At 35.6% G+C, this 12,620-nt stretch overlaps 1 protein-coding gene across 2 annotated transcripts; it reads right to left on the reverse strand.

Moving 5' to 3' along the window:
* Positions 1-1,354: 1,354 nt before the first annotated feature.
* Positions 1,355-3,965, reverse strand: LOC144998521 (serine/threonine protein phosphatase 2A 57 kDa regulatory subunit B' kappa isoform-like). Of its 2 annotated transcripts, XM_078958266.1 has the most exons (4): positions 3,764-3,965; positions 3,461-3,569; positions 2,092-3,278; positions 1,355-1,971 (listed from the first exon to the last, which is right to left on the reverse strand). In XM_078958266.1, exons 3-4 carry the CDS (start codon positions 3,241-3,243, stop codon positions 1,594-1,596), a joined length of 1,530 nt encoding a protein of 509 aa, XP_078814392.1. In that variant the 5' UTR covers positions 3,244-3,278; positions 3,461-3,569; positions 3,764-3,965; the 3' UTR covers positions 1,355-1,593. The 2 variants fall into 2 exon arrangements, with proteins under 2 accessions (XP_078814392.1, XP_078814391.1); XM_078958265.1 differs by lacking the exon at positions 3,461-3,569 and having other exon boundaries at positions 3,764-3,964.
* Positions 3,966-12,620: the final 8,655 nt, after the last annotated feature.

Genomic DNA, 12,620 nt, shown 5'->3' on the forward strand with positions numbered 1-12,620 from the left:
AAGTTTTAGCCGGTAATATGTCCTTTTTTGTAAATAAAATTTAATTTGGGACTAAATCGTAAACTGACCTAAAATATTGGAACTTTTTCGTAGATTTCCCTTCTATTTTAAATCTTTTATTTGACAATATAAAATTTTGATCTAAAGCCATTTCTTTTATAGTGCATTCATAACAAAATTTTGTTTTGTAGAAAACATAAAACAACTACAAAAAAAAAAAAAATCTAGCATAACAAATTTTTCTTCATTTACAAAGTTTAATAGTAAGCTTACATTTAAATTTGAAGTAAAAAAATACATAAATATACACACATAAATACGTGTATATATATATATACGTGTGTATATATATATATATATATATATATATATATATATATATATATATATATATATATATATATATATATATATATATATATATATATCGTATTTATGTATTTTTTTAAGTTTTTCTAAAGATTTTTATATATATTTATGTAATTTAAATATATAAATATATTTTTTACATATATATATATATATATATATATATATATATATATATATATATATATATATAAAAGAAAATATGTTTTATGCATGAGTAAATTACTGAAATCATCCGTATGGTTCAGTCAAAACTGCATGTTTGGTTCTTAACTTTTTTTTTTTTGCATGCGGATCGTCTGTATGGTTTTTGATTTTGTTGCGTCGTCTTTTACATATACATAAAGATAGGGACCAAACGTGCAATTTTTACCAAACGATATGGACGAAAAACGCAACAAAATCAAACGACATAGATAATCCAAGTCAAAAGAAAAGTTTGGGTGCAAACATACACTTTTGACCAAATCAGAAGGATGATTTCAGTAATTTACTATTTATTCATTGTATATAAATTTTGAAAACATCTACAGAAAAATCATATTATTTTGAGCTAAATAACGATTTGCTCCCATGATCTTAGGTCAAAATAAAGCGAATAAATTTTGGCGGTTTCTTTGAATTATTTATTAAAAAAAAAAATAGTACTTAATTGTTAATTTTTAAAAAAATAATGAGATTTTTCTAAAAATTTCTCATGTTGATACATAATAATATAATGATTTTTAAATAGACAAAAAAATAAAATGATCATGACAAGCATTTACGTACGGGTTTTTGGTTGCCATTTCACATGTACCGAAAAAAGCAATGCCCTGTTCATGTTATGTAAAGGTTTACCGAACATAAACATAAAATTAAGTGGTTTTAACCACTGATTTCCCTAGGATTAGTTTTGAAATGTTTTACAGCTTCAACAGTAACTTATAGAGCTAAACAATTACATATTAAAAAACATGTAACTTTCTTTATCATAAACAAAACATCAAGTAATCATATCTTAACTTAAATTACTTTCACTGATTATCATACATGACAACAATCACCTTAAAAAATACTATAATCCTAATCAAATACTAACCAAAAGAATAGACACCAGACCATAATATACATAACACCATTGTTACACCAACAATACCAACCATTGGAGCTTCTTCTCATCACATTTCTTGAGATCAAGATTGCTCACAAATATCCTTCCTTCAAAATCTAAACTCTAATTCACTAGCAAGACACTACACACGTGGCACCACTTTTCTCCAAACCCGAAACACTCCCAACCACTGGCAACCGGAAACCGCCACCACCACCACCAGCAACCTCCTCAAGGTGCTCCCATGTCAACCGCCGCCGCTCAGCCACCGCTGTGGTGGCTGATTTGTCCTCCTCAAACTTCCCTTGGCATGAAACCACCAAGGGCTCATCCACTTCATGAAACATTTTCATGACATTTTGTGTTAAGTTGAGCACAGTTCGATTCCAATGGTTGTTGGAGTTTCTTTGTAAAGAGGAGAACACAATTGGCATAATCACTTGTCGATTACACATTATAAGATGGTGTATGTGTTCGTTGTTCCATAAAAAGTGCGCTCTTTCTGCCACCTAAAACATAATTAGCGCCACATCAGCATTTAAATGGACAACGTACATTTCTATTATTGGTAAAAAATGAAAGCAAGATGCTAAAATACACAAATAAATGTATCTACATTGGTATATTACCTGAAAATGGTAGCTATCAAGACAGCAACTAATGCGCCTAAATAATGGAACCATAATCTTCTCAAATTCATCGGTTCGAATCAACTCAAGCAATTCTTCCAACTCACTCAAAAACATCAACTGCTTTTGACTATTTGTCACAGGCCAATATTTCAACAACCCACTAATCACAACACTCGTAAGCTTAGGTTCTTTTTCAATAAACTGAACAACACAATACGTTAATTGATGATGATAAACACCGATTGATTTCGGTTTATGTAAAGGAATCAAAGCCTTTAACAAAAACATCTTATGTTCTTTCTTCAATGGCAATGCAAAGCCACTAATCACACTCCCAAATATCTCAAGTAATTCAGCAATCCCGTTGTGTTTTTCAGTTTCAAACACGAATTTGTAGATTATATTGCTCACACCCGTTCGAATAAACGGCCTATGAACCATGAATTTCCCGTAAATCCGGTGTAAAACCGATTTTAAACATTCGCGTTCTCGTGGGTCTTCCGAATCGAAAAGATCTAATAATTTTAACAAGAACGAATGATCGATATAAAGTTTGGCAGTTTTTGGATCGAGAGATGAGAAAGAAACGAATCGAAGGAGGATTTCGTATACGAGTTGTAAATGTGTCCAAGCGGGATCGAACCAGGGATCGTCGTCTTCGGATTCGCCACGTGGTGAACAACCATTGGGTTTCGGTGGGAATTCGCGGAAAAGATTGGCACCACACATTCGACAGATTGCTGACATGGCGGGTTCAGTGAGTTTGATGGATTCGGAGACCAGGAAATCGAGGATTTCGATTAAAATCTGGCGTTTTTGATCTTTTGAGGTGATATCTTTATCTTGGTCGTTGAAATCGTAGATCTTTGAGCAGAGATTTAATTTGCTGATAAGAAGTTTTAATTTGTCGGAGTTTTGGGCGTCTTTGAAAGGTAGATGAGGTTGGATCATGTCGTTGTTGTTTCCTGATGTTGGGAAAATTGAGGATGACATTTTCTTCACGACGTTTAATCGGCTTGAAATAACGTTACAGGTGTTGGTGAAGCTGCCATTGTTGTTCACATCGGTGGTGGAATTGTTTCCGTCTGAATATATTGGATTTGATTTCGTTGATTTCCGAGGGATTTTAGCGAGGATTTGCTTGAGCATAGTCGGGATTGTTGAATTCGCAGCCAATAATAAACCTGAATCGGAACAATTAAAAGCTATGATCTCATGTAATCATGAAAATTTTCAAGAACACAAACACCCATTGCTCACAAACATATGAAAATCGTATTTACAGATCTGAAACACAAAAAGTACAGAACAGAGTAGTAGTGAAATGCGTAGATCTGTAACCCCAGATCAGGATCTACTAACTTACCGGAAAGAAATGTGGAGGACAAATTGGGAAGAAATCCCAGATCAAAAAAAGCCCTAAAACCCAAATTTTGAAAGAAAGACTACAGCTTTAACGATTATATGGCAGCAAACTGAAATACAATAAATAAAATTGGTAATGCCAGTAGGGCTTTGTGAAATAGCAACATGTCTTTAGATTAAAAGATTGAGGACGACAGTAATAATATAATCGAAAATGTCAGAGCACTGAAGAATCAGGTGGTATTCGCAGAAGATCTATACATACATAAGCATATACATATGGAGAGAGAAAGAGAGAATATACCTGGGCTTTCTGGGACAAAAATGGACATGGGTTTTTGAGAGAAGAAGGCGTGCCAATGAGAGAGAAAGTGTGTGTATGTGTGTGTGAGAGAGAGAGGGAGAATTTTCAGGTTAAAATGTTGAGATTGAAGACATGATAATAATGGTGAAAATGGAGCCCAGTTCTCTTTTTCTGTAAGGATCCAAGAAATGGTGTTGGTTTATGGTTTTGTGTGTTTGAAGTTTGAAGTTCTATTTTGTTATGGTTTTTGCTTTCTCTTTTTAACAATTTTTTAAAAAAGAGGGGAAATTATAAAAGCAAAAAGTGAGTTAATTGATTCGATTTTTTCTAAAGCAATGCTGGCTAGCACTATGTAAAATTATTATTAAATTAGGTGTAAGATCCATGTATTACTTTTGAGATCAATTCACATTGGATATATCATATAGAATCTTTCATTGTTATGATACTATTATAGTGTATGCATACAAGATGTATTGGGGCCAATCCTTTTATTTACAGTCTTATCTTTTATGATAAGAAAGCGCTCTTAGTTCAGTTCGGTAGAACATGTAGTGCTTGTCGACGCCTTTGAACAGTGTATCACAGTCGACACCAGCTTCCTTAATTCTGATCTGGTAAGGCTTACCTTTCTTTATGCAAAGTGCTCCATTCAATTCTTTGGGAAAAACTTCCATTACTGTCCTAAGACATACAAGGTCCATGGAGGGTTGCGGGTGATTTTAACGCCATTTGGGTTCATTTAAAAAAAATATGAAATTCTAAACATTTAAGAAGTTTATAAAAAAAAATACGAAATTTATAAAAAAAATTTCGAAAAATATTGAATTATTAAAATTAAAATTTTTTTCTCCTTTAAATTTAAACATATAATGTAGATGAATACACAAAGGAAAATAATGAGGTTTTAATTTTGAAAATTTGGAATTAGAAGTAAAGTCAATTAATGAAATTGATATCATTTATTAATATATTTATTGCAATTAATACATTTAATCAATTATTATATGAAAATTAATAAAAATGAAAATAACCACAAAATGCCATGTGGACAGAATTTAATTGAAAATAACCTCAAAATGACAAGTGACAAAATCAATGAGAGTGTGCCATATGATAAAAATATTTTCATTTATTAGAGTAGATACTATCAATTAATTTATGAAGTTATTTTATAAATTTATTAATGCATCTCAAAACAAGAGAGGACTCGAATCCTCGATTTAAAAAAAGAAATTAAATATCTTCCTACTTTTTGTTCATACATATCCTCCTATCCAATGAAATGGTGATATGTATAACATTTAATGCTTATTTAATGAGATTTAATGATATTTTAGAATACTAATATGAGACATATCATCATCTAAATGTGTAGGAGGATTGGTAGAATTAAAAAGTAGAAGAATATTTAATTTCTCAAATAAAAATAACATTTGATTTGGGTGGAATAGAAGTCCTTTAATAGGAATAGAAGTCCTTTAATAAGATATCTACTTACAAATAATTTAAATAAAATTTGATTTTGATTATCGGACTATCTTATTTTGTCAACCGATCTACTATTTTAAAGAAAATATATGAAGTATAAAATCATCATCCTCAAAAGAATCTATTTAATACGTACTTTTTGTAAAATACGTTACATTTTTTTTAAATCAAGTTTTGGTGGTTAGAAGTTAATATTATAAAGTTAGTAGAAATTGTTAACGTCACCCAAGATTTCCGATCTAAGAAGCAAAATCACTATGTAAAATAACTAGATTGATTTTTACTGAATAAATATTATTTTTAACTTAATTTGAAACAATATTATATGGATGGACATAGTACGTGTTTGTAATATAGTTCCACAAATTTTATCGAGGGAGGAGGGATCAACTTACTTTACATCACTCCCTATCAACTTTTTTTCTTTTCTATCTTTTTCATTTTGGGAAAATGACTTGTTTCAAAAATATATAAAAAAATCATTTTTTTTACACAAAATACAATTTTACCGGCTATTATAGGTTATCCGGTTTCCAAATGTTCAAAAAATACTATCGTTGTTTTTTTAGTACAAAAAATACCATTAATGTTACTATTTGTACATAGAATACCAAGGGAATACACATGTGTTCAACTAAACATTATGGTAACCGGGTACTTCAGGTAAATAAGAAAATAACTTAAAGTGTAACGAAGTTTCCAAAATGTTTAACAAAATACCACATTATTTGTTAATTGTGTTGTTGTCGATTATGTATAACACAATCACTAGAGATCATGAACTGTTATATCAGTTCACAATAATTGTGCAAATCTCTTTCATTCTTTTACTCGATTGTTTTTATGGTAACAAGAGAAGTAAGTGGGTAATAACATTAGTTAAACATTCTTTCTTCCCGATCACATTATATGCCTAAAACCTAAAACATATATACGTTATATAGATGCACATATTATACATCAATGTTAGCCGTTCATTAGTGTTGCGACACAAGAGAGATACAAAGGAGAAATGAATGTGTTCTATATAATCCGGAAACAATGAAGTTAACAAAATGTGTTCTGAAAAAATAACAATGTTTTTTTTGAACATTTTGGAAATTTCAATGGTATTTTTTTATACTAAAAAAATAATGGTATTTTTTGAACTTTTTTGAAACTTTGTTACCTTTTTATGACATTTTTCTGTTACCCGCGGTAACAGGTTACCCACAAGGTTTTATTTGAACACATATGTACTTCATTGGTATTTTGTGTATGAAAAATACACTTTAATGGTATTTTAAGTACTAAAAATAAAACAATGGTATTTTTTGTACATTTTTGAAACTTCATTACCTTTTTGAATCATTTTCTCTTTCATTTTTTTAAAAACTTTATTTTTTCTCATTCAACACATTCAATTTTAATTTTAAAATAAACACAAACTAATAAAAATTATGCAAAACTAATTATAAAATATTAAAAATATACAAACTAATTTAAAAACATATAAAATTATTTTGATACAAGTCTTGAAACAAGAAGTATACTTGGAGGTACCGATGATACCTCCAAGTCTTAAAACAAAAAGTAATCAATGAACAATGTTAAAATAGTTTGAGACTTTGAGCGGCTTAGCTAAACCACAAATCGTCCCATTTTTGCTCAACCTGCTGCAACCGATGCTCCGATGAATCACACCTTGGAGGTACCAATGATACTTCCTTCCCACTCCGATGAATCACACCTTGGATAGGGAAGTTAAACGAACTAAACAGAGTCGCATTCCAATAGTAAAGGTCCGATGGAATGCTAAGAGGGGACCCGAGTTCACGTGGGAACGAGAAGATCAAATGCAACAGAAGTATCCACATCTCTTCCTCAGCCCCTAAGACTCTTCTTTTGTATTAAAATTTCGGGACGAAATTCCCTCTAACGGGGGGATGATGTAACAACCCGTTATTTCAAGTTAGTAAAAATCGAGTCCTATAACCTCTTTGAGGAAGGAATTAGAATATCATCGAAAAATGAAGTATTCAAAAACTCTATTTGGAGTACACTATGTGGATGGTATCGTCTTAAGGTTTCCAAACATATAAATAACACAAAAATCCGAGTTATAACGAAGAAATTATGACCATTCTAAGTTATCCGACAAAAACCGGCAATACGAAGTTGCGTAAAAACGCAAAGTTTCAATAAAATACTTTCTGACCTTAGGTGTCTAAATGAAAGTCATAGATATCGTTAAACTACAAACATACATAAAAAGAACGCTCAAATCGGACATCGTATGAATAAGTTATGAATTTTTAAAGAAATTCCTTAATCACGTCATTTTAATAAATAAATAATAAAAATAATTTCGGAATTTGCCAACGGAATCTAAATGAAAGTTGTAGATCGTAGTCTCACCTTCGCGGGGATATAAAGAACGTCAAAAACGGAGTTCGTATGAAGGAGATATGAATTTTTGAAGTTTGATAAATAATTTATATATAATTTTTATTAAAAATTCGGTATTATCCGAAGGGGAGTCAGCCTAGGGCCGTAGTACGCGCCGCGTACCCTCGTACGCCCCGCGTACTCGAGGCCACGGCCTCGGATCGTCCACGTCGCCCCTATGCGAGCTACCTCCTCCCCGTCCCATCCGAAACGCTGCAGCCGAGGATGCGATCAGCGATGACGTCCCGTACGCGCCGCGTACGGGAGTACGCCCCGCGTACGCACGCTTCTCAGCCCCCTATAAAAGGGATGCGAGGGTTCCCGGGCAAATGGCTCATCCTCTCTCCTTTTTCTTGCGTTTTACCTCGTTTTCCGTGCTCGCACTACCCCGAAGCCCTGGTCATTTTGTGCAAGTCCCGAAGGTCGATTTTACTCCCGAGGAATCCCGAGAATCCCGAGGAAAATCCATTTCCCGAGACGAAACTCTGCCCGGTTTTCCATCTTGCTATCTTCAAACTTTCAAGTGAGTTCATACCCCTTTCAAACACACTTTAAATACATTTTAAATGCTTTTATACTCTTTTAGGGGGGGAATACAAGTAAACATACGGTTATTATCGTGTAATTTATAAAGTTTCACTTCGCTTGTTTTACCGAATAAATCACTTGGAACCCATTACTATTATGGAAAACTCTTGACATACTTTGTGTGCATTAGACTTATACAAAGTATATAATGATTTCAAAGTACCTTTCATTGTTAAGTCGTGTTATACATTCTAAAAAACTTATGATTTTGCTTTGTCAAACATTGTGAAAAAGGATCAACTTTGCATACAAAACTATCACTTTAATACAGGCTTAGTTGAGAATCCATGAGACGTGTATATCTTCAAAGGTTACTTTTCTTTATTAGAAAGTAATGCTGCAAGTCCTGTCTATAACCAGAGTCTCCTGTTCGGAGAACGTGTCAAATGTGTATAGATCTATACGGGAAGTCATGATCCCGCGCCCTGACTGTTAGCTACAGTCCGTCTTTTGGGGTGACAGTTGTCATAACGCTGCGACGCCTGAAGAACGTCGTTACAGGCATATTATGTTTAGTATGGTTATAAAACTCATCGGATATACAACTATTATGGTATTATGCTTTTATGAACGAGTAGCTATTAAAACTATTCTTCATCTAACATATGCGATCTTCGTATAGCTTTATTATATAAAACTATGACACAACTTTTGAGAACGTCGGTTTCTTGCGATTTTCGGTCTTAGAGACTGCCATTTATGTTAGGAAAATAAGGGATTTTCCTGGTGCAATTATTTACAACTTATAACACGAACATTCATATGCATTTCATACTTTTATAAGAAAATAAGGGTTTTTCTTGAAAAACACAACAACTCGTATCTCAACCATTAGGGAAAATATGGGATTTTCTGGATCTAATACATTCACTTTCAACACAACAAATCACAACTCTTTACATTTGAAATACTACGTTTTCTGGAAAACATACACCCATTTTGGAATGGCATCCAATTTTTCTAAACTACTTATGAACTCACCAACTTAATTGTTGACACTTTTTCTTTGAATTAACTTGTATTCTCAGGGAACCGCTAAGCAGGTTTGGGAATCAACTTTTGGGATTAACGCGTTGGCGTTAATTACTTCTTTTGAATGATGTTTATGTATTTACCTTTTGAACATGTAATGAATACAATTATGTAAACATCTTGGAAACTTTAATATATATGGTGGTGTGTACTTTCCTTTCTATGAACTGTTATGATACTGAATATGATGTCCTCCGCCCCCGAACGTTTCCGCCGTTCTGGTTTGGGGGTGTGACAGATTGGTATCAGAGCTTTGTTTATAGGGAATTAAGTATATCAAAACCATTTCTTTTTGGTATACAACTATAAACTCAACTGGGCAAAAGCACTCTGAGAAAAGTCATACTTTTGAAATTAAATTTAATTAGTTTTAAGGTAAGCATGCACTCATTTTATACTAATAACAGTTTCATAGTAAATAACCTTAGAAGCATTATAAATAAGTTGTGCAGTATAGGTACGCCTTGGGACATGTAATCGGAACTGGGAAGAATATAGCCTGATCAACTATATTTGTCCAAGAGCCGACTAACGTATGCCAAAGAGTGTCTGCAATGGACAACAAATTTAAAACTTACCAAAAGCATATCGTTAAAGAATACTAAGGGAGTAATTGAGTGCCATCAACCATTAAACTTAAGGGTAAGTTTCATGTGCTCTAGCTTATAGTAAATTTTTAACTCTATTCTTGTACAGTCTAAATGGCGGGATTCCATCACCCCAATGACCCCTACTACCCCAACCAAGGTAATGGAGGATGGATCGAAGAAGATCCTGAAGAAGACGAAGAGCCTATAGAGTTAGAGGGAGGGGATGACTCTGGCACGGATTCGGAGCCAGAAATTATAAATCCACCAACCCCACAACCTCCCGTCCACGTGAGGAACTTCCAAGGACCCACTCCAGTGTGGGGAAGTCACCTCCATCATTGGAGCCAACAACAAAGCTTACACCCTCCCTACGGCATGTGCCGAGACTTCTATGATGTGAGAGGCGGGGGATCAGCCGACCGAGCACTTCCGGTCATGGTTGGCAAACTCGCCAACCAGTGCTATCAATCCGGAGTGCAAGCCAACCGAATCCGAGAGGTCAATGTGGAGGTACAAATCCACACGGCCGATATCAACCTCCTAGAGATGTTGCAGAACGACATCCACATTCGCACTGAAGCATTTCAAGCACAAGCAAATGCGGCCTTCGCAGAATTGAGAGAACAACAAGCTACGTTTGATAGACGCCTCATGGAGTCAAAGCAGTCTGACACGGAGTCGAGCTCCAAACGCAAAGCGCGCCGCAAGTAGTACTTGCCCGACTCTCAAATTTTGTTATAAATTAGGACTTCGGATAAAAGTATTATTTTCTTTAAATTGTTCTGTAATCGGAGGCCTTTAGAAAGGTCAAGAACTTTTGTCTAGACCCCGCTGTAACACAACTATATGTTTAATATATATAAGGGTATACCCCTTTTCTTGTTGTTGTTAATCATGCGCAATTCGTTCAATTCATTGGTACATCTATTCAAACTTTACTTTCAAGCTCAAAACATTGTGTCGGTCAAACCCAACTTCTTAGAACTATTAGAAGTTAACTCAATATCATTCAACTCTGAACTGCCAAAACTTATAAATTTTTCCATTTTTTTCTTTTGGCAGCGCATGCCTCCTCGTCCAAACCTAAGGCCTAGGCCGGGCACGACACCACCACCACCTCCACCACCAGCTTATGATCCAGCCATGGTCCAGGCTGCTATCACAGCAGCAGTAACTGCAGCCCTCTCGCAAATAAACTCCCACGGAAATGGAGGAGCAGGAAGCAGCACGAATCATCCAAATCATGGCACTGGTCATGGCCAAGTAAGAGAATGTACTTACAAGGAGTTCTCTAACGCTAAGCCAAAAACTTTTAATGGAACTGGGGGAGTCATTGCACTAATGCAATGGTTCGAGAAGACCGAAACGGTCTTCGAGATCTGCTCATGCTTGGAAGCAAGCAAAGTCAAGTTCGCTGCTTGCACTTTCGTAGATCGAGCCCTCACTTGGTGGAAAAGCCATGTGAATTCGGTGACACTCACTGTCGCCAACGCCATGAGTTGGGACGATCTAAAGGTTCTACTACTGGAAGAATACTGCCCAAGGGGCGAAGTGCAAAAGCTTGAGCAGGAGCTCTGGAATCTGAAAATGACTGGGTCTGACCTAGTCACCTATATAGCTAGGTTCAACGACCTCGCTGCACTGTGCCCTACCATGGTCAACCCAGAATCAAAGAAGGTTGAAAGGTACATTTGGGGGTTGTCACCCCAGATTCAAGGGCATGTCCTAGCTTCCAGTCCTGTTACCTACAACAGCGCTAAACGCCTGGCTCAGCGACTCATCGACCACAGAGTAAAACACGGTATCATTTCAACAACCACAAATCCACCTAGGGAGGCTCAGGGCCAGAGTAGGCCTTGGAACAAAAGGAGGGGACAAACCCTCCAGGAAAACCCCAAGAAACAACAAGTAATAGCGACCCACGCTATGACTGTACCTGCGAACCCTGCCCCCACAAGCTTATATAATGGGAAACTTCCTAAGTGCAACCGATGCAGCTTCCACCACCACGGTCCTTGCCATGATCTTCAATGCACTAAGTGTAATAAGAAGGGACATACAGCCCACTATTGCAAAGAGCCAACCCAACCATCCGTCCCTACTACTAATGCCGGGGTAAGCCGCGCCTGCTTTGAGTGCGGAGACACGGGGCACTACCGCAGGGACTGCCCAAAGGCAAACAACCGGAATACCGGCGGAAGGGGCCGAGTTTTCGCAATGGGACAAGATGAAGCCATTGCGGAACCTACTGTTGTTACGGGTACGTTTCTTCTCGATAACTCGTATGCATGCATTTTGTTTGATAGTGGAGCGGAAAGGAGTTTTGTGAGGCACGACTTTAAAGGCCTGCTAAAATCAATACCACAATCATTAAGTGAACCATTAATAGTAGAAATGGCCAACGGGAAAACCGAAGGCACTAAGGAGATATACTTAAACTGCACCCTAACTTTAAACGATAATCCCTTTTCAATCAACCTCATGCCAGTCTTGATTAAGAGTTTCGATGTCATCGTTGGCATGGATTGGCTGAGTTCTCATCATGCGGACATTCTATGTTACGATAAGGCCGTTCGCCTTAATCAGCCAACCGGCGAAACTTTCATTGTTTTGGGCAACAAACCCAGTACCACTCTTCGTATCATCTCAAGTATCCAAGCTCGGAAATGCCTATGCAAGAAGTGTCACGCATTCCTGGCACATGTTGTAGATGTGAAAAGCGAAGTCCA

Source organism: Lactuca saligna, chromosome 5, assembly GCF_052625555.1.
Source record: "Lactuca saligna cultivar CGN05327 chromosome 5, ASM5262555v1, whole genome shotgun sequence".
In the NCBI taxonomy this organism is placed as follows: Eukaryota; Viridiplantae; Streptophyta; class Magnoliopsida; order Asterales; family Asteraceae; genus Lactuca; species Lactuca saligna.

Bases quoted from the DNA above. Each gene is read 5' to 3' on its own strand.
- LOC144998521 (XM_078958265.1), bottom strand. From the start codon at position 3,791: ATGTCCATTTTTGTCCCAGAAAGCCCAG. The intron at 3,279-3,763 runs GTATATTCTCTC...GTTCCGATTCAG, and splicing joins TTTTGTCCCAGAAAGCCCAG to GTTTATTATTGGCTGCGAAT. The intron at 1,972-2,091 runs GTAATATACCAA...ATTATGTTTTAG, and splicing joins TTGATAGCTACCATTTTCAG to GTGGCAGAAAGAGCGCACTT.